General features: G+C 38.7%; 1 protein-coding gene across 1 annotated transcript; it reads right to left on the bottom strand.

Annotated features, from left to right (window-relative positions):
• Positions 1–493: 493 nt before the first annotated feature.
• LOC120539001 (prostaglandin E synthase-like) lies at positions 494–25,869 on the bottom strand. The gene is made up of 3 exons (XM_039768666.1): positions 25,522–25,869; positions 21,776–21,858; positions 494–2,176 (listed from the first exon to the last, which is right to left on the bottom strand). The coding sequence occupies exons 1-3, from the start codon at positions 25,636–25,638 to the stop codon at positions 1,927–1,929; spliced, it is 450 nt and encodes a 149-aa protein (XP_039624600.1). The 5' UTR covers positions 25,639–25,869; the 3' UTR covers positions 494–1,926.
• Positions 25,870–27,589: the final 1,720 nt, after the last annotated feature.

Here is a 27,589-nt window from a genome sequence, read left to right as displayed (position 1 = left end):
CTTCCCTCAGGTATCCTCATGTGTCTGGACCTCCCTTGACCAGCGCTCCCTCTCTCAAGTATGTTCCTGTAAAGCCTGCTTCTCAGAGTCGGTCATTCTGAGGATCCTTGCTTGGCTTCTGTCTGCTTTTATACTTTCTGTCCTTGAAGGTGACTCCCAGTGTGCCTCCTATGCCTTCACTCCTCCACATGTGTCTAACACTGACACTTCCTCTTTCGATCGTCACCAAAGCCAAACTGACCAATCACATGGCTCGGAGGGACCGCACACACACACACACACACACAGACACACACACACACACACACTATAGCATTTTATTATATAGATGATGCACTGAATCAGATCAAACACTGAGCTGTAGTGATTTGGAATTTCACATTTCTTATTACTTTATCCACCTTAAATGCAAAATATAAATGAGTCATTGCAGTTTTCTGTGTACATTTCTTTCTTTTTATTTCAATTTTTTTGAAAAAAGAAAAAATAAAACAAGTAAAATATATACATCCAACTTAAAAACAAACGAGACAAACTACAACACAAAATATTCATTGTCAGGCCCTCCATGTCGAAGGGTGAATTCAGTGTAAAATTTGTATAAAAACACAGCTCAAATATTACATGAAAGAAAAAAAATATATACATTTCTATAAGCCCCCCATATTAGTTTCATTCAAGTCAAAATGAACTCAAGTCTCAGGAAGAGAAATGAAATGAAGATGGCATCCCTGCCCCAGTGATCAATAAATTCATATTTACTTCTGCATTTTTAAAGTTCTACTTTTCAGTTGAAGATGCTGGCTTGTACAAACTGTGGTCCCAACATTAATTTAAGAATAAATGAACAGAATATTACACAAGTCATTTTGTTTTTACACAGTAGAAATGTTCATCTTTCTGGTGCCATAATTTTCACCTATTAGTCCATACAAGTACATCATAAGTTTCCAAACTGTTATAAAAATGACAAATGCACAAATATTTCCTGAAATATACACAAAAACACAAGCCAGATAGCACAAGCAATGTCTGTTAAAAATCAAATAAAACATCATCTGATTAGGTTTGAAATTGTCGAAGCCTCTTTCTTGTGCTGTACCAACTCCTTTGGTAGTCTTGACTTCATCCATCTTGTTAATGGTAAGCCTTTCAGAATCTCCCAGGTATCATCTAACCCGCAGTTACTGTAGTAGAGGGTTTACAAAATGTATTCTCTAAAAAGGCAACAAGAAATCACATCTTGTATTTTAAGCTTTTGATAATCCGCAGGTATCCTTGGATGTCAGTACCACTGCTTTGTTTCATTTGTTCTTCTTAGCTGTCTTTACAAAAATCCATTCAGAGTCGTTCTTCAGCAGTACTTTACTTCTGACATATGAAACACGAAGATGTAACCACACAGACGTAAAGATGCAAATTATACATATTGATTGTAAATACTGAAATGTAACATATATAGCATTAAAAAAACAGCCCAGATTTAAAAAATTGTGCTTGGTTGACATTATTATAAAATGTAATACAGCAGTGCAGCTGACATGAACCATCTGTTGCATCCACAGCTCTTTTGAAAGCTCTTTCAAAGTCCAGTTGCTGCTCTGTGGTCTCTGTTTTGCTATTTTTTTTAACGTTCCCTTCAACTTGCTTAAATAAACGTTCAGATTTCACTTTCTCTCTCATCTTTATGACCAGTGGGACTCTTAATGCCGATAAGCAGTGCAGTGTAGGATGTCAATTTCTTTATCCAGCGCTTTACTCCATTGTGGGTCCAGCAGAGGCCATTAGTTCATGAAGTGCAACTTAAGCGCTCGAGGCGCTCGAATCATGAATGCCCCCCCGGCGCACCTCATTCAGAGAGTAAAGGTGCTCCAGCAGTGCATTCCAGTGTCATATTCCATGTAATGAGTTCTGTTTCTCAGATTTTTACCAGGAAGAAGCAACATTCAGAATAATCTTGATGGCCATTGAAAAGCACGGAATCTGTCCTACTGTGTAAGCCAGGGATCGAGTTGGAGCTTTCAAAGCAAACAGGTAGGCCACGGTGTGCACAAGCCTAGCCAGGAAAAAAATCCGAAAATGGAGTTTAGCGATTGATGGACTGGGGTCCAGCATGCAGTACAATACGCCGATGAACAGGAAAGGATAGACGCACTCCATGTCATTACGGTGCAGCCTGTAAGAAAATGAAACACGGTGGTGAGAAAATGACAAACGTAACATGGCAAAACAAATTATTAATGTAATAAATGTCAGGTAAAAGTGAAAACAGTTGGGCTGCAGATTACTTTGTGATGGTGTGCTCTGTCATGGACAAACTCAAGGATAATTGATTGCTGTGTGGAAGAGGAGCTCTGCGCTTAAGGAATCATCCCGTGATTCTTGTTTTTTTATCATCTTAGTAGATGGTATTGAGGTTCTCATGAAGACTTTTTACATTTACTGATTGGGCTGACACTTTTCTCCAAGGTGACTTACAACATTTATGATACAACTGGTTACATTTCTTTTTGGTTTTCCAGTTTGAGCACAGGCAGGTCAAGTGACTTGCTCAGGGTCACACAGCGTCAGCAGCAGGATTTGGAACCACAACCTCAGGGTTTGAAATCCAAGCTTTGGATAAGTAAATGTAAATGGCTCCAGCCTCGTACATGCATTGGACTAGGGATGGGATGTTTTCATTAAGCTTGAGAAAATACGATTCTCTACTCTCAGCAACGTTCATAAAGTGTATTCCATCTGGCAGCCCTTTCTGGATTATTTTTCAACATTTATCACCTCTTCTTAAATTTTAGATGCGCTTCTCTGTCCTCTTCAAATATTTTTTCTAACATTTTGTGAGGGTATGAGACTTCCCAGAACATCACCAGAATGCCTCAGGCAAGAAGAAGATCAAATTGAAACTCTCGTGACAAGAGAGACAGAGAGATACAGACAGACAGACAGACAGACAGACATATTTTTAATGCAAGTGTGGCAGTGAATAGTTTATCCTGCGTTTGCTACGTGTAAGGGTAACAGGCAAGGGCACCACGTAAAAGAAAGGAATAGTGACCTGGGCAAAAGCATTTCTTATCCAGGGCACTGTGGTGCAGGTGAACCCCTGGTGCTCATCCTCTCCTGTACTGTCATATGTGACCACTTGACACCATGCAAAATATGTCAACATGTCAATACATGCATATGTATTTTAGGATCCCTTTATGGGTACCTCCTTGCAATATCTATATATATATACCATGGCAGATAGAAAAAATATATAGAGGCAGGGCACGCACTTTCTCTATAATAGAAGGTACCTCTTTTCATCATCTCTATATTATGATTTTGAGAAATATTAATTTTCCCAAGATATCACTTTTGAATGTATGTAGTTTTCCCCGATTACTTAGTTGTTTTTTGTTCTGTGTTTTGGTAACATACAAAGCGTATAAAGAAAGTTACAAATATATATATGTTACGTAGTTTACGGTCAAAGAGTACGCGACACGTGTTTTGACTTATTTGGGCTCGTCAGGCATACACACTCCACTGCACCTCTCGCAGGGATCAAACCTTGGACATCAGCGTCAGAGATGAAGTCCCTTTACGCTGAGCCACGGCGTGTGGTTCATTTATTTGACAGCCGACGTTGGAGGTTCGATTCCCGCGAGGGAATTTCTTTGCATTATTTGACAGTAAACTATGTAACATTCTATGATCTGCTTCTCTCAACTGAGAGGGCCCGTGGTGGATGTTTGCCGACTGGCAGACCAACCACATTCGTTACCTGGTAGATAACCACCCATACAATCAGATTGGGACTCAGACTATTGCTGCTATGAATAATATATATATAAAAATATAAAAAATACATTCTCAAACCCACACAATCCAATTCAGGGATGCTGGGGACTTTCCTGGCTGTGCTGAGCACCGGACAGGCACCAGTCCATCATAGGGTACACATACAAACACACACACCAAAAGTCACGCACATTGCTACATATTACTCAACAAACATCTTTGATGGTGTACATAGAAAACCTCTGAGAGAAACTCGCCATTTACAGAACATCCAAACAATATAAAACAACAGCTAGCCATGACATTCAGAACAAAGCCTCTGGATCCTGGAGGGCCACCCCCTGAACAAACTGACTACATTATTTTATATAATGCCTTGCTATAGCGAACAAAATCCAAAGGCATTTTACAAGTATGGCACAAACAGTACAATGGAACAGACGAGACATCAAACTGCACATCAAACCAATGATAGGAAGTCTAATTTAACCATACAGTACAACATCAGATACTCTGTGTGGAAACTCACAGGCGCCGCTACTGCCTTCTTTCTTTCTCTTATCTAGCACATTGTTAGGCTTAGATTATACAGGCCGGTGCTGGCAAATACATGCAAAGTAGGCCCATTAAAAACACTCAAAGTGGTAACAATCTGTGTCTACTTGCATGTCAGATGAATTCGCCCAAGGCAACACTCCCTACTCTGCTGCCTGCCCTGTCCCGAGGTAACAGCAGGACTCAGATTTAGGGCCTTGGGAATGCAGAACAAACCCCTCAGCCAGAGTAGCCATCAGAGAACTCAACAGCTAATCGGGCTTCTAACTGTGAAGGAGCTTCTTATAAGGAAGGAGATTTGCTCTCTCTGTCTCTTTCTCTGCATTTCCACATTGTGTTTTTTCTTACATAAATCTACTGTATCAGTTAAAATGAAGAATGAATTTGTATTTCCCTGGGGACAGCCGAGTAGTACAGAAGTAATCACTTTGCAGATCTTGTGTCCTGGGTTTAAATCCTCTGCTTGGTCAGTATCTCTGTGCATTGTGGGTGTTCTCCTCCATTATTTCTGTGAGTAGATTGCTTTCCTCTCACATTGCAAAGATGTGCAGGTTGGCTCTTAAATGTTTTTTAATGTAAGCAGGCCCAGTGAAGGGCAAAGCAGACAAAGTAGGAAACAAGCCACCTTGTGACAAGTTAAAGATTGCCTGTTTTTAGATGTTCCTGCTGTTAAAGTTCCTCATTTTTGTTTTTTCACTTTTGTAATTATAATAAAATTACCCTTCTGTTTTTTAGTCTGAGAACTTTTGCTTTGTCCTTTCCAGAATAGAAAGCTAAAAATCATGAGCATGTAGTTTGTATAAGTACAACAAATGATTGATTACACACATTACAAGTTATTAAAGAGTTCTTACCGAATTAGATAGATAGATAGATAGATAGATAGATAGATAGATAGATAGATAGATAGATTATTAATCCCAAGGGGAAATTCACATTTCAATTATGACTAGGTTCAAATTTTATTCACCAAAAAGAGCATGAATGCTCCTTAACTCATAAAGAATACAGTTTTGATTCTAATGAAAAACTGTCTTCTTACATTCTGAAATGTGCATCCTGGTGAAGATGTCCAAGCAAACTTTCTGACCCCGCTTCAGGATCACAAAGGAGTCCACACAGCAAATACATAATAAGACAGGCAAGAGTGAAGGGTGAGTCACCAAAGGGGGCTGGCCAGCACATTTAGGGGTCCTTGCATGACCACACGCTGACTTCAGGAGAGACACAGCATCTCTCCACCCTACTGCTATGAACGGCCATGTCATAGACGAGGAGCAGAAGTACTAGAAGGCTGTGGCTGTGTTTCATGACCATAAAGTTCAGTGAGTGAAATTGAAAAAAAATGGCAGCAAAGATCACCTTTACAAAGGAACTGTCCTCTTCTAATGTGGATAATGTCTTAGCTACCTTTTAAAATATTTATTGAAAATCATTTTAACTTGTCCTGTTACTTTCCTACGATGTTAAAAAAAAAAATTGTAGGCACAAAGTTCTGGAGTTCAGTGAGATTGGCTTTGACTGACAAAAGCATCAACCTTACAGAATTTGACTTTCTTCAGCAGCATTACAACAGAGCATACATGTCAGTCAGTCAGTCATTATCCTAACTCAGGGTCACGGGGGGCTGCTGGAGCCAATCCCAGCCAACACAGGGCACAAGGCAGAAAACAAACCCCAGGCAGGGTGCCAGCCAACCACAGGGCACACATTCCCACACACCAAGCACACACACTAGGGATAATTTTGGATCGCCAATGCACCTAACCTGCATGTCTTTGGACTGTGGGAGGAAACCCACGCAGACACGGGGAGAACATGCAAACTCCACGCAGGGAGGACCCAGGAAGCGAACCCACGTCTCCTAATTCCTAGAACCACAATCCTTCTGAATGATATCAAATACTAATCTTCAATTCTGGTCAAGTGTTTCATTGTTATCTTTCTGTGGAAAGTTAACAGTCATGTATGCTGCATTTACAAGCCTCCCAGTGGGAAATGTTTATGTAAAATGGTGGTTCCCAGTAGGTCAGTGTTTTCAGAGAAAATACAACTGAAAATGTTACTACTACCTTAATTAGCCAAACTCAGACTATGAGGTAACATCACTATTAAAAAAACAATAATAACCAGGAGAGATAGAAACAGCATTTTTATAAAATTATTGTTCATGCAGGATGTGATACACATCTAATATGTTAGTTTATTTTGCAGAAAAAAAACAAAGTTAGCCGTTAATTACTTTTTATATGAATCAAATAATAAGTAGATTGCGATCTTCAGATTCTCCTCAAACACCACTAGAAAATTCACACAAACACAATGAGGTAGGAATGTGAGACATTACAAGTGGTCTTCTTTTTCTTCTTCTTTGTCGTTTCCTAATTCTAAGTGGGGTTGATGTGCTTGACCGCACCTTACAATGCAATATAATTTATTTTTTGTATATCTCAAAATCACACAAGAAGTGCAGCAATGGGCTTTAACAGGCCCTGCCTCTTGACAGACCCCAGCCTTGATTCTCTAAGAAGACAAGGAAAAATTCCCCAAAAAACCATTGTAGGGAAAAAATGGAAGAAACTTTGGGAAAAGTAGTTCAAAGAGAGACCCCATTCCATGTTGGTTGGGCATGCAGAGGGGACTGGGCGGTCTCTTGGTCTGGAACCCCTACAGATTTTATTTTTTTTCTCCAGCTTTTGGAGTTTTTTTTTTGTTTTTTCTGTCCACCCTGGCCATCGGACCTTACTTATTCTATGTTAATTAATGTTGACATATGTTTATTTTTTATTGTGTCTTCTATTTTTCTATTCATTTTGTAAAGCACTTTGAGCTACATTTTTTTGTATGAATATGTGCTATATAAATAAATGTTGATTGATTGATGCAGTGGGTGTCAAAAAGAAGGGGGTCAATACAATACAATACACAGAACAGAACACAAGTCATCCTCAATACAGTATAAAAATAAAATTATTACAATTATGGAGCAGAATTTAACAGTAAATGATATCACATAAAACTTAATGCTCCATAAACCTCAGTCCTGCACCGCCCCCTTAACACTCAGACTCTTTTCCTTCAAGCCTTCCTCTACTCTATTGATCCACCTCTGCTTTAGCTTCCCTCACTTTCTCTTCCCCTGTTCTTCCAATCCCATCACCCTTTTCCCCTAAGTATTTAATGTCCTTCCTCATCACATGTCCATACCACTTCAAGCTACTTCACTGTACTTTCTTAGATTTCTCTCCCACTTTTGTTATACCTTTGATTGTCTCTTTTCTTATTCTGTCCTCCTTTGTAACTCTGCAAATCCATCTCAGCATTCTCATTTCTTTCCAATCCAACTCCTTCTCCCTTTACTGCCCATGTCTGAGCTTCACGTATCATACACTTTCTTAAAAACCTTACATTTAACCTTTGCCTTAATTGCACAATACTCCTGATACCTTCTTCCAGATGTACTCTGTCAGTTATGTCTGCATCCAATTCTCCATTTTGTGCTACCACTGACCCTGCATATTTAAACATCCATTATTCAGCTCTCCCTGCAGGCTAACCTCTGAATCCTGATCTTCATTAGCCTCCTTAGCATTACATTTTAAAAAAAAATTAAAAAAGCTTAGCAATTTTTGGCTTGAAAAAATGACATTTTTTGTCATCTTTCTACTGTAAAACGTGCAAAATACTAAAAGTACAAAATCAGAAGTGTATAAAGCATAATAATGATACTATTACTACTACTACTAATAATAACACTAATAATAATAATATGAACAGCACACTGCACATGTGCAAATGACACGAGTGTCACTTTCAGATTCCCAGAACCACTTTCGGTTTCACTAACCGTTTCAATTTCACTGCCTGAAGACAGACTCACTTCGTCATCCCTGCTGATGAGAGACATTTCTTACGAGGCACAATTATGAAGCTAGTTTTACACGACACACGTCTATACCGTTGCCCAAGTGACACTTTTAGCACTAGTGATGCTTTGGTCTAACACTAAGGAGGTTTAAACCTCAAGTATTCTGTTGTCTTCCTATTTACCTTCAATCCTCTCTCCTACATAGCCCTTCTGCACTCTTCTAACTTGCTCTTCACGTTCCTCCTTTCTGGTGCTATAAAATACAATATCATCAACAAGAAGCATGCATCTGGGGAAATGGCCTTTTGTCCCACGACTCAACACATCCTTAAACAGATCAAAGAGGTACGGACTTGAAGAAGATCCCTGGTGCAGACTAGTTAGGGTCTTGTCTATTATTCTAACACAACTTTTAACCTGGATTCCCACTCCCTCATAATCATCCTCATACATTTTCTGGACAACCTTCACTTACTTCTCTGGTACTCCCTTCTCCCTTATGCACCTCCAGATCTCTTGACATGACACTCTATCATACAGTAAGCCTTATTCAATTCAGAAAACACCATATGCAAACTTTTCTGTTTTTCTTTGTGTTCTCTAACAGCTGTCTCAATGCAAAGACTGTATCAGTTGTTCTTCTGCTGATGATAAAACCAAATAAATCCTCCTTTATGGTGGTCTAATTCTCAAAGCATTACTTTTCTTTAAATCAATTATTTTATGACAATTTGAATTCATCTATATACATATTTGTTTTTTACATTTGATCTACTTTAAATGTTTCTTTACTAGTATTTATACTGGTGTAATAGTGCAACAGAATTTCCTTGAAATGACACCATAGCCAAGTATTTTTAACACGCACATTTTAACGGGCTGTTGGAGCCTACTGGACAGTTTGGATTGATTCACCAGAACTTAACATGTGGGCTATTTTAAGAGCTCTAAAGGTGGGATAAGTCAATTCAGTGTGTGTAACTGCAGTTGCTGTCTTTGTAGTAAGACGGGATGGGATGTGGGTTTTGTCGCATGGTCATCCATTTGTATTCTTGAAGATAATTACAGAAAAAAATGGCTGCAAGACATCTGAAGGCTGTCATGGCTGCCAAAGGTGCATCTACTAGGGGGTGAGCACTTATCATTTTATGTTTTATATCTGTAATTAATTCAGACCACTTTGCAGAGATCTGTTATTACTTTGATATTAAAGAATCTTTTTCTGCTGATCAGTTTGCCAAATGAAATCCTCCAGTGTGTCAATCTTTTATATCAATAAAATGTGAAACTTCTAAGGGTGGGCAGGGGGAAAAGCGTAAATGTGGTTTTATAACCACTCTACATGCATAGACATAGAACCATTATGATCAGGAAACAATTTCATGTTATTTAAGGGAGAGAATATTTGATTGTTGCTAAAGCAAAAGAAGAGAAAGTCTGGCAGGCATACAAATATTTTACAGTAGTAAAACGAGTCCAAAAACTCTTTAGAACCTCACAGTAGCTTGTCTGATAGTAAACATCAATCCATTTGTTTTTCAACATGCTTATCCTGTTTAGAATCACAGAAAGGCCAGTGCTCTTCTGAGAAGCCCCAGGTTATTGCAGCGAGCATTCATAGTTGGTCAATTTCGAGTGACCAGCTACTCTGATGTTTGTCTTTGGGCTATTGTGAGGAAAACACAAGCAGACAGTGCTCCAGTCTGGAATTTGAACCTCACACTCCGGCAGCTTCAACACAGCAGTTCTCAACACTGCACCACAAGAGCAACCTAAGCAAACTTTTAACTTCTTTAATACTAAAGCACAGTATATGCACAGTATATACTGTAGCAAGGGTGGCTAACTCTGATCCTGGAGAACTACTGTGACTGCAGGTTTTCAGTCTAACTATTTTGTTTATTAGTGACTAGATTTTGCTAGTAATTAACTTAATTCATTTGCTATTTAAGACTTAGACCCTTTAAATCAGGCCCGAGCAACGCCAGTCCAGGGGAAACATTAATATTTCTTGAAATCATAATATAGTGATGATAAAAAGAGTTACCTTCTATTATAGAGAAAGAAAAAAATGAAGGCAGAAATATAGAGAGGCAGGGATCTATCTATCTATCTATCTATCTATCTACCATGGTTTGTATATATATATATATATATATATATATATATATATATCTTGTCACACACGCGAGCATGGGAGGCAGCTAAAGGGCTCGAGTGAAGGCAGTTCTGAGCCATGCCGGGATGTGGCAGAGCGCACTAACTCTCTTTCTCACTTCCCTGTAGACCTAACCCGGGAGGTTCCACCTGTCTCTCTGGACGTCACTTCTGGGACCGAGCCAATGGAGACAGACCTTGCCAGCTCCGGCCCCTGATGTCACATCCGGGACTAAACCAATGAACAATGAACACGTGCCCGACCCTTATGACCTCACTTCCTGTCTCCCCCTTTAAAAGCCTTCCCTTTTCCCTTCTGTGTCAGTCTTGTTTTGGACTCTGTTGTAAGCACTTCAGTGCTGGTATTTGAAAGAAAACGAAGTTGCAGCCAGGATACCAAATTACATGGGTGGCTGCCCCAAACCTTTTTCTGTCTTTGACTCGTTTTGTGACAATATATATATATATAAATTGGAAGGGGGTACCCATAAAGGGATCCAAGATCCAAGGGTGTCAAGCTGTCAAGTGACAGTACAGGAGAGCATGAGCACCAAGGGGTTCACCTGCACCACAGTGCCCTGGATAAGAAATGCTTTTGCCCAGGTCACTATTTCCTTCTTTTACGTGGTGCCCTTGCCTGTTACCCTTACACGCAGCAAACGCAGGACAAACTATTCACTGCCATGCTTGCATAAAAAATATGTCTGTCTGTCTGTATCTCTCTGTCTCTCTTGTCAGGAAAGTTTCAGTTTGATCTTCTTCTTGCCTGTGACATTCTGGTGGTGTTCTGGGAAGTCTCATACCCTCACAAAATGTTAGAAAAAATATTTGAAGAGGACAGAGAAGCACTGCTGATGAAGCACTTATTGCTCAAGTGACCTTTTTCTACTTCATTTTAGTTGGCCCATTTGTTAAGATTTTGAACCCTTAATTTCTTTTTTTAGTCTTCAACAGCTGTATTCATTTAATTGCTTCTTATTAGCAATAAAATACAAATGACAAAGGAATCAGCAGCTCTACATCTAGTTGTCTCCATTTCCAGCCGTGTGTGTTCATCATTCACTCAGTCAGTCAGTCAGTCATTATTCAACCCGCTATATACTAACTGCAGGGTCACAGGGGTCTGCTGGAGTCAATCCCAGCCAACACAGGGCGCAAGGAAGGAACAAATCCCAGGCAGGGCGCCAGCCCACCGCAGGGCACACACACCAACCACACATTAGGAACAATTTAGGATCGCCAATGCACCTAACCTGCATGTCTTTGGACTGTGGGAGGAAACCGGAGTACCCGGAGGAAACCCACGCAGACATGGGGAGAACATGCAAACTCCTCATCATTCACTATTTGGTTTAATGAAGTAGTCAGAAGGAAACTGAAGAGAAAGTGGAAAACTGAAAATCACACATCCATTTTAGTCTTCCAATCACTTAAGTGATACATTTATCATTAGAGAGGGAAAATAATCTATGATTTAAGAATGAACTGATACGGTAGAATTAAAACACTAACATGCCAAGACATTAAATAAGATCTGTTATATGGGGAGGTTTGCCTTCTAATTAAGCAAATGGGTTGGAACAAAAACCTGCAGCCACTGTGGCTCTCGGATAAAGAGCTGGTCATCCTTGGCATTTGGAATGTGTTATCTATCCTCACCCTGCAGTGGATTTGAAAGGATGGATTTTATGCATGTGTCTCTATTTATACAGCATGTTTGTTTTTGCTACCAGAGAGCAGCCCATGGCCTTTATTTCAGATGACGTCAGATATGGCCTTGTCTCAGTCTCAAAAGGGCGTTGTTCATTAATGGCGAACACAGCATTGCAACAACTTACACCCTTTCCAGCATGATATATGATATTTATTCAATAAACTCTTCAGTCTGATCTGTGTGGAGTTCCTATTTTTTTAATTGTGTCTTCTCCATGTTTTTCTGTAGGTGTCACAGTTTTCTTTCCACTTCACTTAAATGTGCCTATCAGGTTAACTGGCCATTCTAACGTTTCCCGGTGTGCATGAGTGAGTACAGTAGTGTGTGCGTGAGTGTGCCCTGCTATCACCTGGTACCCAATTTTTGTAGATAAGTTTGAGTCCTTGTGATCCTGAATTGGACAAGGTGGGTAAAGAATAGGGATAAATAACAGCAGTTTGAAACAACATGGTCATTTAACTTGTACCTGAGAGACAAATAAGTCAAGTTTGGCTGAAGTATGAAGTAACATCTCACGGATACATAATACTAATTCACAGACATGAAATAATATGTTTGACTAAAAACATGTATTTTTTATCCATTACATATTTTATTATTTAACATCTGTTGCTAAGTTAAAGCTCTTGGCTCAAGCTTTGGAGTAAGTATGGAGATGAACTTTAGTGAGCAAAAATGTGCCAAGCCTCAAGTCTGGCTTTACTAAATTTTTCCATTCACCCTTTTTCTGTCATCCAAATGCTTTTCATTATTTAATGAATATGTTACTGACAGTAATCTAGGATTTCTTAGAAAGTAACTTTTTTCTCCACCAACCTCAAAGTGCATATGTCGATTTCTCTCAACACCTTTTATAAGTTTACAATGTTCTTCTTTTGTCATAGTGAATCTCTACACAAGAACCTGATCTTTCATGTCTCTGACCTTATTTTATATCACCTTCATCAGTCACATTTCATTCTCATGCCCCATTAAGCTCCTCCTACAGTTTGCACCGGATCTCCCTTTAATGCTAGTGAGGTTGATTTAGAAGTTGTAATTGGAGGTCTGGGCATCTTCTCTTCTAATACCAACTGTATCTACGTCTTTACCAAATGTGTCAAACACAGTGGCCTACACAGCAATTTCCTCATCTGGGGCCTTATTCATAACGCTGTGCGTAGAATTCACACTAAAACATGGCGTAAGGACAAAAGCGGAAATGTACGTGTGCACAAAAAAATCCAGATGCATAAATCTGTGCGTTCGCCAACTTCCATGTTCTTCCGCTCCATAAATCCCAGTTAGTGTGAAAAGTAACGCATGTGCACGTGCCTGCTGCCCCACCCAAACTCCTCCCAGAATTATGCCTCTTTGAATATGTAAATTAATATAAATAGCCCTTAAGCTCAGCAATCTGTGAAAAGGCAGTAGCAAAAGCACGGGGGAAAATAGAAGTATTTCAGCGAATACCAAGTGGAGGCAAAGAAAAACGTACTATTTGTTAGTTTAAACAGTGGTATAAACAACAAAAGGAAGTTGATCGAGTAACATAGAGTGCCAGAGAAACTTGAAAGCTCAAGTTCACAAAGTCGCACAGCGCCCAAAATAAAAAAGAAGTTGTCACATATCAAAGTCGCCGTGAAAAGCTGAGTCATAGCCCACCGTGTGAGTGTCATGTGAAAGCTTATTAGGGTACAGAGAAAAAAAAAATGGTACACAGTGGGGAAAAAAGCACAAAATGTCAACTTTAATCTCGAAATTTCCACTTTAATCATGTAGTTTATTTTGTCATTAAAGTAGAACATCATAAACTTCTTTAAATCGTTTAATTTACTAGTTTCTCAAATACCATCGTAACTAAAGTAACATGTTAAATGCTTTGGTTTGTATGTGTTCTTCTATGTGCTCTATGTGTGTGAATCACTACGTGCTTCTTAAATGGGCTTTCTCTTCCTCTGAACAGACACAGAATCCATTACATTCGTGATATTACAGCTCTCTGAATAATTAAAATATTGAGATGTATACTTTATATTAAACATGGGCGATATGGCCTAAAATTAATATCACGATAAATTGAGCAGTTAACCTCGATAACGATAAATGGACGATAACCACCCCAAGTGCCAAAAAAACAAACTTTTTTTTTTTTTCATTTGATGGGGCTGTGGCAGACAGCATAGTTCCTCCAGTTATTTTGATAATATTATTCCCTAGACCTATTCATTGCAATTATATTATTACCACTTTAAAGGACTGTAAAATGTCACTGAAAATAAATGAAGACAATAGTAGTAAGTACTTTTAGTGGTTAAGATTTATTAACTGAACAAAATAAAAAGTGTAGGATACAATATGTAACCATGCTCTCTAAAAAATGTGTATCCCTTGTAAACAAAATAGTTTAATAATAAATATGTTTCACATTGGCTATTCACAAAGTAAACAATGATTGTGCAAATGTAATGCCATCATGGACAAAGGCCTATCTCTGCTAAGGCCTTGAGGTAGCATATCTATCCAAATCTTCACACCCAACATCACCCCAATTCATGGTCTAATTCTCAAATAAAGCAAGCAAAATAAAGTAAGAATTAAATAAGACCTCTCAGACCATATTTACAAAATTAAAAAGGGTTGGCACAGTAATAAAACATTTTAAAAATCATGTATTTTGCTACATTTCACAGCACAACATGATCAACACTGGCTCACAATAAGTCTTCTGTAAAAACTTTCTGGATACACTGTTGCTCAGCAGTCTTAAGTATTTTTATGCCTATATAAACATTATTCAAACATTAATACTTTCAATTTTGAATATGACACACAGAATTAAAGTCACTTTAAAACACACCAGATGTCACCACCCAAATATATTAAGATGTACACACTTACCGACTGCCAGGTGCAGCCTGTGCCCAAAACATTGCACCCGTGTCCATTTATTGAGCTTGACAGCTTTCACAATATTTGGGCCGTTGTCAGTTGTTATAGCAACAAGGTCCTCTTCACTGATGTCCCATGCAGACAGCATCGCTCTCAACCCCTGTCCAACCATCTCCCCCGTGTGATCAGATGGAAAATAGGCCGTCTCGAGCACTCTGGTACGCAGCTCCCATTTGTTGTCGATGTAATGAACTGTGAGACTAATATACGGCTCCATTGTGCGGCTGGACCAGAGATCGGATGTGGCTGCAACGTGCTTAACGTATCTCAATTCAGCAGCAACCTTTTCCTCTCTGTGCTGTACATGCTGGGAATGATAGTTTTTGAAAAATATTTTCGTGATGGGAGTTCGTATCTCTTGTCAATTATTTTCATGAAGTGTCTGAACCCGTTACGTTCCACTGTAGCAATAGGAGCCATGTCTTTTGCTATGTGGTAGCCTATAGCATTTGTGATTTCTTGCCATCTTTTTGAAGTTCGCTCATATAGTTGAGTACTAGCAAATGCTTCGGTTATTGACCGCTGCCTGGTGGAGGAAGACGTTTTTGCTGGTCCTCCTAATCTCTTCTCGCTTTGAGCTTTTTATGTCTTCGAATTGAATCACATGGTTGTGCTGCAGGTGGTGGAAGAGGTTGGTTGTGTTACCTTGACTTGACGCAACAGTCTTTTTGCAGAGTTTACATTTTTTGATCAATATCATCCTTGTTGAATCCAAAATGTTGCCAAACGATTGATGATGCATTTTTTTTGTTAACAAGCGTCTCCTCTTCCTCCTCCACCAGCTCTACCTTCGTCGCTGCTGCTTCAACATTTAAATCGTCCTCCATTTGTTCACCCGTGTCTCGTCTTGTTACAGGTAGTAGAGTCATGTGACTCCACCCCGTCAAGTCTGTAACGTAGCACAGCGTCTTAAAGGGACATGAACATCGCCAACCTGCACATGCCTTTTCTTTTTTTTTAAAATACCGAATTTACCGACATGGGCAAAATGACGTCGATGAGAGTCATAAATTTCGGTAGCGATAAATTTTTGATATATCGCCCAGCCCTACTTTATATCATTTTCATGATGATAGGAGTTAAAGCATGTTATTAAACATGGGAACACGGTGGCGCAGTGATAGTGAAGAGCTGGTGCCCTGTCCAGAGGTTGTTCCTGCCTCCCGCAAGATGCTTGCTGCGTCGTGCGCAACCTTTGATGAAATAATTTATTGCAGCAGTACTGTCTCTTTCAAACGTATTAACGCCCAATTCCTGTCCTTCCTTTTCTTTCTCCAAGTAACCAATCACCACACAATCAACTCTGTAATAGGCGTTAAGCCATCTGTAAGCATAGAATGCCGATTCTTCAAAACTTTTAAGGAACATTGAAATATCTTCGTAGTACGTGTTTAATTATTCTATCCATCTATCCTTCCAGTGTTGTGCCAGCACCAGCAAGAATACAGCAGGAGGCAGGAACAATCCCTGAACCGCCAGCTCCTTGCTAGCATTATGCCACTGTGTCCTCACATGTTTAATTATTAACAATATATACTATTTAAATGATGTTAACATTTTATCTGTATAATGTAATAAACATATTTTGCTGCATTTCATCTTAAAAATGATATCGTCATCATATGTAAATATGCGCATTATAAAGTGGCTCAGGCTGTGCAATATTATAACTGTATCACAAGTTTACAGTAAGGTAATTCTACTTATAAGTACAAACAGTTCTACAAGGAGCACTTGATGGACTGATTGAGTACGTTTAGAGTTCTTGTGATGAAACTGTTTCTGAACCGCGAGGAAAGGCTCTGAAGCGTTTGTAGTATGAGAGCAGTTCAATAGACAGCATGGCTGAGGCAGTGTGTGCTAGATGCTGTACACCGATAATTCTCTTTCCGATCAGCTGCTGTAGATCTGTGATTCACTCTCAGACACAGTGATATAAATACTCTGAGTGGTGCAGTAATGTGGAAAAAGATGATCCGCTGTGGCAACCCCTAACGGGAGCAGATGAAAGAAGAAGAAGGTGCAATGAGAGTAACAACGCTAAAGCAGCTATGGTATTTGGATTAGATTGGCCATTCCGTGAACCATTATATTGTTACAAGTTAATTACAATCAAAAAAACAAACAAAATGTGGTTAAGTTCAGTGTATAAGATAAAGCCACATGAGGGATGTGGATCTAAAAAAGAAAGGGAAACCACACTGGAACAAAAGCACTGTTTTGATGCTGGGTTCCTCCAGTTTGCGTACTTGTGAGAACTTGCGTACGCCAGGATTTTAGCTAGTGTGAAAATGTGTGTGGCTTTACGCCAAGGTTTTATACATCTCGATTTTAAACTTTTTAAAGTTAATAATCTTATTTTCTCTATTTATCTTACATAGTGTCTCTCAACCACGTGGTGGGTCATAAGTTGCTGTTCTTTATAATGGTAGTGGGTTTCAACAGCGGGTCTCAGCTCCAATAATTATGCTCATCCCTCTCCCAGCTTTAATGATTGTGATCCCCATCTTGGTTGGTCACTAATGTATTTACATGGGAAAAAGTGTGTTGTGTCACCAGAAAGTTTGAGAAACACTGATCTTGCATACTGTCAGAAGGAGATGGGTGACCTAAACCAGTTTGTTAAACCTCTGTTTCTGAAAATGAAATGCACCCAAAAGCTTTGCTAACCAAAAATTACCAAACAATCCTGCCCAGTATTGAAAATGGGTTTTTTAATGATTTTTCTGTTTTTAGTGAGCTGTGAAGTATCACAATAAAAAGACCATAAGGAAAAAGATGGATTGTTTGTGTGGTATTATTCTTAAAAAGGCATGCATGTATATAGGTGGTCAGTGGAAGGTATACGAACATAAGAGATGCCAGTGAGTTAAGTCTCCGAGGGGCTTTCTTTACAATATGTTAGTTGGTAAATAAATGTTGCAGCGAGCACAGATATGTAAGCTTCAGTTAGTGACCTCAGTGAGTGAGCGTGATACTGAAATTCAAGAGCTGATTGTCTCACATCTCATAAGAAGATTTGCCTTTATTTAAAAGGAGCCATGCAGAGCCCCAGGCTGTCATCAGTTTGTTTCTGCCTTCAAGGTGATGATCTAATGACATAAAGGAAACTCCACCCAAAAATCCTTATAGTTTTATATGTTACTCATCCCATGTAGGTCATATTCTCTTCTACTCATTCACTGGTCAAGAGCCCCGAGTTCAATACAAAAGCTTTTTTCCATGTGAACTTGTTTCCTCTGTGTGTAACATTCTGATTTTCCAGATGTATTTATTTAACAATATTTTAGTAAGAAATGTATGTTTTACCTGTTGTGAGCATACAGTTGGATGACGTGACTTGTGGATTATGCAACGACACAAGGAAAGTGAGATTTTGTTAATGGACTTCTTTTATAATGTTTGCCATGGTCCACCTAGATAAACATTCTTTCAGAAAGTTTATCTCCGTTTTCTATAAAACATGGGATTCAATTTTTTTTCAACCATCATTATAAACTACATGGGGTTACTAACATATAATTGAAAATATAGCAGATCTAACAAGTGCTTGAGGAGTAAGTGCAATTGAACATGATGGAAGTGCAGGATTGTGTATCAGTCCTGTATGAATTGGACATTAAATGACCTCAGTATGTAAAGCTGTAATAATAACAATAATTTGTTATTTATAGAGTACCTTTCCTATGCTCAAAGAGCTTATTCCTACTGGTAAGACAGAGCAAGGTGAGGGACTAATGTGTGAAGCAGCAGGAGCATCAAGAGATGTCTTGAACCTAGAATGGAGCAATGACAACACCCATTGCCACTAGTGCCCCGTGTTAACCTGGAGAGAGAAGACACTACACTGGGAAAGGTGGCATTTCTGTTTGAGAAGGAGGAGGTGAACAACCAGCGATGACATTTGCCTGCAAGACTGAATATGATCTGCTGTGGTGAAGAGATACTCGGGGCCAAAGGGTGTTACTGAGGAGCAAAAGAGTGGAAACCACAACATCCATCCAGCCATCCATTATCCAACTTGCTATATCCTAACTACAGGGTCATGGGGGTCTGCTAGAGCCAATCCCAGCCAACACACGGCGCAAGGCAGGAAACAAACCCTGGGCAGGGCGCTAGCCACCACAGGACGCACACACACACACAGACCCACACACCAAACCCAACAAAGCTTGCCAATCCTATTCACCTAATTTTTCCAAAATAACGCTGAGTTTTGTAAGTCCCTAATGTACCAGTCTCTACCACGCCACTTGGTAATTTATTCCATGTGTCTCTAAGTTCTATCCCAACACCAGTATGCTTGATTCAGCTAACCAGCTAGTCACCTAGCCTTTTACTAGTCAAATTGGCTGTACTAATAGTGAAGCAGACAAAATGTCTGAAGTTGTTTGGTTTAATTGTAGTTTTAAGGAGCTAGGAATCTATAGGATGTATACCTGGGGCACAAATGAACATTAGACATTTCAGATAGGAATTGTGCCGAGGACACCCAACATTAGCTGGTCTGTGTGTAGATTATTCTTCAATGGCTGATCCTAAATAGAAGGAAATGTGAAAAATGTGAACAGTTTGATTTGGCATGAAACTGCAACTCCAATTAAAGGTGTCAGTTGTCATCTGATTCTGAAGGTTTGTCTCCATTACATTATTCTCAAAGACCACCTTTCTTGTTTTGCTTTTGTTAATTTCAGTAGGTTTATTTATTTATTTTATTTCATTTCACCTTGACTCTTTACAGCCATAGATTTTACAGAAAGGACAAACGGGTTTCACAGGAGATCTTTTTTTGCTTCTCCAATATTGTTATATCATTGCTGCAGGCCTTAGAGTAGTGAGGAGAATTTTGGGAGGCACGCACCTGGTGTTCCTTGACCTTAAATGGTGCCTTGGGCTACAAAGTTAACGCGTGCCAGAAGACACGCCAGATAAGTGCAGACTTGCTTTGATAAGTATTGATTTCAACTAGTAGTCAACCTGCCTTGAAGGAATGATGAAATATTAGGTAACACATATCATAAAAGAAGTGAGTCTAGAGGACAAATACCATACCACCCAGCCTCTAAGCAACAAAGAGAGAAGCGCTGAGAAAGTGAGGAGTGACTAAAAGTAAAATCACTATGGATGTGACTTAAAATGTGAGCTAGCCGTCAAACAAGGACAGCTTGACGTGATTACAATAGCCAGAAAAGAAAAAAAACAAGATGTTTGCAGTGTCTTCCTATGGTGTATTAGCTACGGATGAATCAATCAAAAGCTGTTTTAGACTGACAAACTTATCTTCAACTTCTTGTTCTACTGAACACTTTGAAACTTTCATAATGTTCTACAGATTTCAACAACCCCTTACAGTCGTCTCAGTTCTTGGCTTCTCCTGTGTCTCATTTGAAATAGGAATGACTAAACTAGTGAAATTCTTTGATTAAATAGTGGTGCCATATTGCCATCCCTCAACAATGAGACTACATGACTAAAAGTCTTTCCCTTTAGCACATCTGGTTTAGTTATCTGAACACGCTGATCAGTATAAGATCAAATCTTCAAGTCCAGGGTTGGGACTAGTAGATAAAGCATGAATCTAATGTATTTAGGACTACACTTTCAGCCTTAGCTCCTTAATGTGTATGATGTCTACATGTTTAATTTCCCTGCGTGTCCATTCTGTACATTGCTATGCTCATTTTTTTTTTCATGCGTTTTTTCTCCTGGTACTGCAGCTTCCTTCTGTATACTAAAAAATGTGCATTAGGCTAACTGGTATCACTAAGCTGCTCCGTGATGGACTGGTATCCTCTGTTTTGATTCTAAGTTGTATTCCTTCCTGAGACTGCTTTGCACTCATTTCTCTTTCTAAAATTATTTTTGACCTTGTTTGATATTGGTATCTTTGTGACATTACTTCACTTCTGTGTTCTGCTTCTGAGTGTATGCTCCACCATTTTGGGTATTTTTGCATGGTGGCAGTTGATCCAACTCCATGATGACTAGACATTCGACTCATGACGTCATTATCATGACCCTGTTTAAGATGGTAGCATGTTAGTGTGGGTGTCCCATATTTTGGATTTATATACAAAACATTGCAGTGTATTTAGTTAGAATGAAAGCTATCTTGGGGATTTTCCTGTCACAACCTTAATTTCTGTCAGCTTTATTTTCGTATTTTACTTTTTTTGGCTTTTGACAATCATTATTTGTCCTTTCGTCTCCTGGTCCTTTATTCTTTATTCTTATTTTGCCATTTTGGCCTGCCTTTCTTCTCCACTGGCAGAACACTGTCTAGTCTAATAATATTCTTTACACCGTGAAACTGTTGGCTTACAATGTGAAAGGGTTTAAATCATCATTTAACAATGACAGTGATCTAAAATGTGTCTTCATGATCGCAGTTCTAGGATTTTAAGCCACTGCTTTTTAAAATTAAGCTCACCACTTTTAGGTGTTTTGTTGTATCAATCATTTACAATTTTAGACTTTACCACATGTTCTTGGAAGAATGTTATGCAATGTTCCCACTTCAAAGTTTATATTGCATGACAGCACCTGAAAGTCTCATTCAGCCAAATATCATTTGTAAAAGAAACACATTTTTAAATTGGTGGCATCGTAAAACACTGCGCCCACAACATAAAGTAACACTTAATTCCGTGTAATGTTCTTCTCCAGGTCCCATATTAGCAGGCTCACATGCAGGGCACTAAAGATCAGAGAAAGAAAACTAACAGCAAGCCAAGGCATGGAACACAAAGCCAGTCAGGACTCACCTTCTGCATCGCTCCACGTCAGGGTCCCGGCGGCAAAATTTTAAACCCCCATGGCGCAGGGCATCTTCAGGATTAGCAAATACCTAGATCAGAAAAGAGAGACAAAGATGAGCTCTGGAACATGTGAATTTAAAAAGAAAGGCTTGTGCTGTGCAAGCAGGGGTTTCATTTGTATTTAAGTTTGCTTCTTAAGCTAAAACTTTAATCTGATATGGTTTATAAATAAAAAAATACAATTTTAGTTACTCCTAATGATGGAAAGCTGGCAATTCAGGAGACTTGCTTAAATCTAACATTGAATAAGCATTAGTGAGAAGACCTTCTGGTTTATCGTCCATCTCCTAAAGGCCAGGTCACATTATATGACTTTTCTAGAGAGTTTCAGTTGCAGACTTCATTTATGTAATCTTAGCGAGTTGGAGGCCAGCAGTGGTGTGTGCATGAGAGCTATCAACGAAACTGGATGTTTTAGACCTGATGAACAGGAGACAGACATGTCTGTCTGATGTTGCATGTTTTATGTACCTTGACAGAATGGAAAAAAAAAAAAGAAATACAGAAAGGACAGAAGCTGAACTTGCCGTACCTAAACCTTCACACAGGCAACGGTTCTGTCAGGCAGCATGCGACTGGCTAACGGATAAAAGGGCAAGTCTACAGTACTTTGGAAATGTACAATAGTGCTGGAATGCCAACACATAGCCATCTAATTTGACATACCCTTAAATTTCTACAGTAGTCAAGTAAATTGGTACGTTCAAGCAAAAAGATCAGCAATGGTAATTGTTAAGTTTCACATTACCTCTGACTAGAAGTTGTATAATATAATATTGGCTTTTGAAGTCGGCCACAGAACCTCATAATTGACTGAAGAGACATTAGAAATTATGAAAAGAACACTATCTCCTTATATTATTGAGGTCTTTTTAATGGGTGATATAGATTTCCTTTATGAATCCTTCTGCACCAAATACTCAAAATTCTACTGTACAGTAAATTAATCAGTTTTATAGAATGCTCTCCATAACACATATTGTCAAACAGCAGTAAAGCACACAGCTCAAAATGGAATTGAACAATAGAAGACTGATATGGCAGCTGGTCTAGTAATATCTCCAAGATAATAAATGAAAAGAGGAAACATAAAAGCAAAGTGAACTTATTATATGTGCTTTACAGAATGTGGCATCAGAATTGAAAAAACAAACAGCTGATTGAACTGCTCTCATAACAGAAATTCTCAAACATTTCAAACCATCACTGGATGTTTAAATATGTGAAAAATGTGTATGTTGCCTTGACAAGCAGTTTAATTAGGACAATAAAACAAACAGTGAAAGGATTACATGCAAAATTTTGATTTGGAGACGGCTGAATTATGAAGCACCGCTTGAGTGTGAAGTAGATTTGGTAGAGACTTTCATTATTCAGAGCCAGGATATGATATTTTGATACTTTAAATGCATCTTCATTTAGTTTTCATACTACTCAGCAAGTTGCAGGACTGTGAATTTATCTTTCACGATTCCAGAGTATCAACCTTTTACATCTTTTTTAAGGAAATCATTTTGGTAATAAAAATAGTTCAGTCACCCTTATATCTACAACACTGAAGCAAATTGTGTGTGCCAGAAACCAAGTTAATAAAGAAAATTTTGAAAACCTTTTTGCACCATTAGGACTTAAGCCTGTCATTCAAAAACAGAAAACTAAATGTGTCCCAGTTGTTCAGATCAGCATTTTGGAAATACAAAAAATCAATCCACCTTGTAAACCTTCTTGTTCATTCAAAGATTCACAGAAGGGCAGAGTCTCTTCCAGAGCACTGGCACAAATCCTGGACTGGTCACACACATCTAAAGTCAGGTAATAAGCCATGAATAGAAAAACATAATCTAACCCGATGTCCAACAATTGAAAGTACGTCTTATTAAGTAACCTTTCAGGCATAAGATGATAATGTTTTTGTCTTTCATACTATCAGTATATTTGAAAAATGTTTTTAGGCTATTGTACCTAACCAGAAATAGTCCTGTAAAGAGAAACAGACTTGTTTCTTGTGTGTAAATCTTACTCACACAAACACTTGTTGTCCCGTATTATCCAACAGCATTACTGGCCATTATGAAGCTCCTGCACTTACTTAGATGATTAGGATATTCATAATCAGACTGAAACAAACACATTGGCACAATACACCCAGGCAGTACCATTCATTCAAAATGCAAGTATAAACAAAATGTAAAAAATGAAAGTTTCAATTCTGTCAAACCTCTTTTTTTAAGTATGTTGAACATCTTTTTTTAAGTATACTGCAATTACAGTTATGACTGGTTTAGTATTAGTCCATTAAAGCTAGAATTGCATTTTCTGATGCTTCTTTTCTATTAGTACCAGGAACCAAGTAAGACCAGGTTCAGCATTCTTCTCCTCCTACGTTTTCATCAGATTTAATATCAGAATTCACTTGGTGCAGCTCTGTGTTTGGAGCCTGTATTAACCCAATAATATTTCAAAGAAGCCAAAAAGGTTCTTCTGAGCGATGCCATGGGGGAACAATTTTTGGTTCCCAAGAGATCCATCTGTATTAAGGTTCCAGAAAGAATCTTCATTTATTTAGATCTGTAACAGGCTCCATAAATTAATTAAACAACCATGAATAGATGGTAACAAATTTGTGAAATATCGAGGGCTCGTGGATTTAAAAGGACTCTTCCTGCACATAATAACAGACTAAGTCCTGGTTTACTAATCTGTTACTGTCCTGCTATGAAGACTAAAAATTTCAAGTTTTTTTATACATATTAGAAAGTTTTTTTAAATCAAAAAGAACCTACTTCATATGCGAAGGACCCTTTCCCAGATTTAGAATCAACACTTAACCAATTCTTTGTGATGAGGAACTATAAACTCATGAAGGTATGGGAAGAACAAGCAAACTCCACACAGCAACTTGGCATGGAGTCCCATAAGGAAGGCCTAATATCAAAATTGCAGCACTAGAAACATCCATTGGTGGTGAAACCCATGAGTTAAGACCCATTGACCAAATTAAGTTTTGAGGCTAAGAAATGATAACGATCATTTGTGTCACTCATAACAAACATTGAATCTGTGAGGACTCCTGCAAAAAGACATGCGACTGTTTCAAGTAGATAAATAGCTGGAATACCTGGGGTGCAAATAAAAAACGTTTTCTTGCAAATTGAACTGCGTTAATTGTAACGTTGCACTTCACCAGAGTCAGTCATTTTCTAACCCACTTAGTCCTGAACGGGGTCGCCGGGGTCTGCTGGAGCCTATCCCAGCTAACATGGAAAACGAAGGGTCGTTTAGTTACACTTAGTTTTATAAAGTCAGAGTGGGACACCGGCCGACTTTAATATGTAAAACGTGATAACGGTACACAGCTCGTTATGTGAACACTTACTGACTTCAAACACAACTCCTGCTGGCAAACTTACACTCATGTTCAATAAATAAACTGACAAACAAACAAACAAAAAAGTAAATTAACCTTTAACAAGAGTTAAACAAAAACGTATTTAATTATAAAGAGAAATATAATCAAAATGGTAGAGGTACTATACATCTGCAATGCCTTAGCTGAAACAAAATCCCCTTATTTTACATTGCGTTTCAAGTACAGCACCATCACGGGGCCACTTTACAGAAAATTTTAAGAGTATTCAAAAACTTCACTCAAGTACAAATTTATATGAAGGTATCCAAACGTATTGCCTTACCTTTTTCCTTAGACGGAGCTGCCCGGTGAGAATAGCAATCGCGTACATCTTTATAACGAGTAACGTGGCATAAAACACGAAGGAGCTGAAAACGTCGTTGCAAAGATCCATAGCCATAATTACGAAAAAAAACTAATGACAGTTTAATAATATAGTCTCAGTATTCGCATGCGATGAAAACGTTAACAGCTCCTACTTCTGACGAGCTGCCGTTGCTTCTTGTTTATATAGCAGTGCGCTCGTGACCGCCAACGCGTCTGCGCGAGCCAAGCATGCGGCCAAAGAATTTCATGATTGATCGTGAGTCAGTGTGGAACTGACTGCATTAAAGTATCTATCTATCTATCTATCTATCTATCTATCTATCTATCTATCTATCTATCTATCTATCTATCTATCTATCTATCTATCTATCACAGTGAAAGGCAACCTTTTTCGAGTTGCGGCGCACTAATTCCAAAAATTTTCTTTCGCGGCGCACCTGAGGGACTGCCCATAATAATAATAAAGTCGTGACGACACAATCTATGGACAAATAAAACAGTTAATTTTACAAGTTTGAAAGACGTTTTATTAATAAAGGAATCAAATAAGAAATCTTAAATTTAATTAATGTGAACGTTGAGATTGTTTTTCAGCACATATGAGATTGATGCGAGGATCAATTTTCGAAAGACAGACGCGCATTTCCTTGTCGATCATTTGAAGTCTCTCGCGTTTCTTAGACTTCATTTCCGTAAGTGTTCCGTTATCTGTTTTTCCAACATAAAATATATATTTTTAAAACATTATCTTTTTAATCAACCAAAAGTTCAAAAACACTAGCAATTTTAAATATTTTACAAAAGTTTTCGCGGCGCCCCTAGAAAATTCCACGCGCTCGTTGCCCGACAATGAATCAACACAAAAAAATCACCTTTCAAGTAAAATACAGAAATAGCAGGTTTTGTCCAAAATGTAAGGCAGACAATCTAACCAGTTTACTTAATTAAAAATAAATAACTGCAACAAAGGCATAGTTAACGACTATATAAACTCTGCATTGTATTAAAATTAATACAATTTTGTATTCCTGTATTCTTCAAGTCCCCGTGACCCTATTCGGATTCAGCGACTTAGACAATGGATGGATGGATGTATTCTTCAAGTTTATTGTTTTATATTTTACCCGAGAACACGTCACATCACTCTGCCCCCGCACCCGGTGAAGAGCGCTCTATGAAAATAAACTCAGTTGTGTTGAATTGAAAATCCTGGCCTGCTGGTTGTATGCACTATACAACTTCTCCCTGTGACTAAGTGGGTTTTTCTCCAGTTACTGTCTTTCTGCCCCCATGACCCAGAATTGGATAAAGCGGGTACAGAGGACTGAAGAAATCTACATTAACGGCAAGGCCATATTTGCCATCTATTTTAAATAAGCTGACTTTTATACATTTTACACTTCTGGAGAGTGTGGTAGTGTAATGGTAGCATTATTGCCTCGCATTAATGGGACCAAGGTTCACATCCTAGGTCCTCCCTTGTGTGGAGTTTGCATTTTCTCCTCATATCTGTGTGGGATTCCTCCCGGCGTTCTGATTTCCTCCCACTGTCCAAAGTCATGCAGGTTAGGTGATTTCACCATGTTAAATTGGCTCTGGTGCCCTGTCCAGGTTTTGTTACTGCCTTGTGCACTATGCTAGCTGGAATGAGCTCCAGCACTCACCTGACCCACGACCCTGGTCTGGATTAAGCGGGTTAGAAAATGAAAAGTGACATCTGGAGAACATTCAGCTTGACAAAAATGACTGCAAGCAGGTTGGCTCACCTTGGCCTTTATGACTTTCCCGAAGGGCCAGGTTTACTATTCATTAACACTGAGCAGTCAGTGCTTTTTTTATCATTTGTACTTTTCTGATAATGTAATGCTATTTCAATAATTTAACAGAAGCAGGAGAAGAAACCTCACTTTTTTGATTACAGTTCTAGAAGATCTGCTCCTTGGTTTTTAAATACCCGTCATTACCCATGTGGGTATCAGTAGGTCTGAGCCACATTGATCATTATTGTCTCTCTACGGAGAGTT

Source organism: Polypterus senegalus, chromosome 11 (genome assembly GCF_016835505.1).
Source record: "Polypterus senegalus isolate Bchr_013 chromosome 11, ASM1683550v1, whole genome shotgun sequence".
Lineage (NCBI taxonomy): Eukaryota > Metazoa > Chordata > Cladistia > Polypteriformes > Polypteridae > Polypterus > Polypterus senegalus.
Note: the sequence above shows the minus strand (reverse complement) of the source record. Positions and strands in the feature narration are given on the sequence as shown.

Excerpts from the sequence above, each read along its gene's own strand:
- LOC120539001 (XM_039768666.1), bottom strand. The coding sequence starts at position 25,638 with ATGGCTATGGATCTTTGCAACGACGTTTTCAGCTCCTTCGTGTTTTAT. Across the intron at positions 21,859-25,521 it reads AGCTCCGTCTAAGGAAAAAG|GTATTTGCTAATCCTGAAGA; the intron begins GTAAGGCAATAC and ends TTTCTGATCTAG. Across the intron at positions 2,177-21,775 it reads GACGTGGAGCGATGCAGAAG|GCTGCACCGTAATGACATGG; the intron begins GTGAGTCCTGAC and ends ATTTTCTTACAG.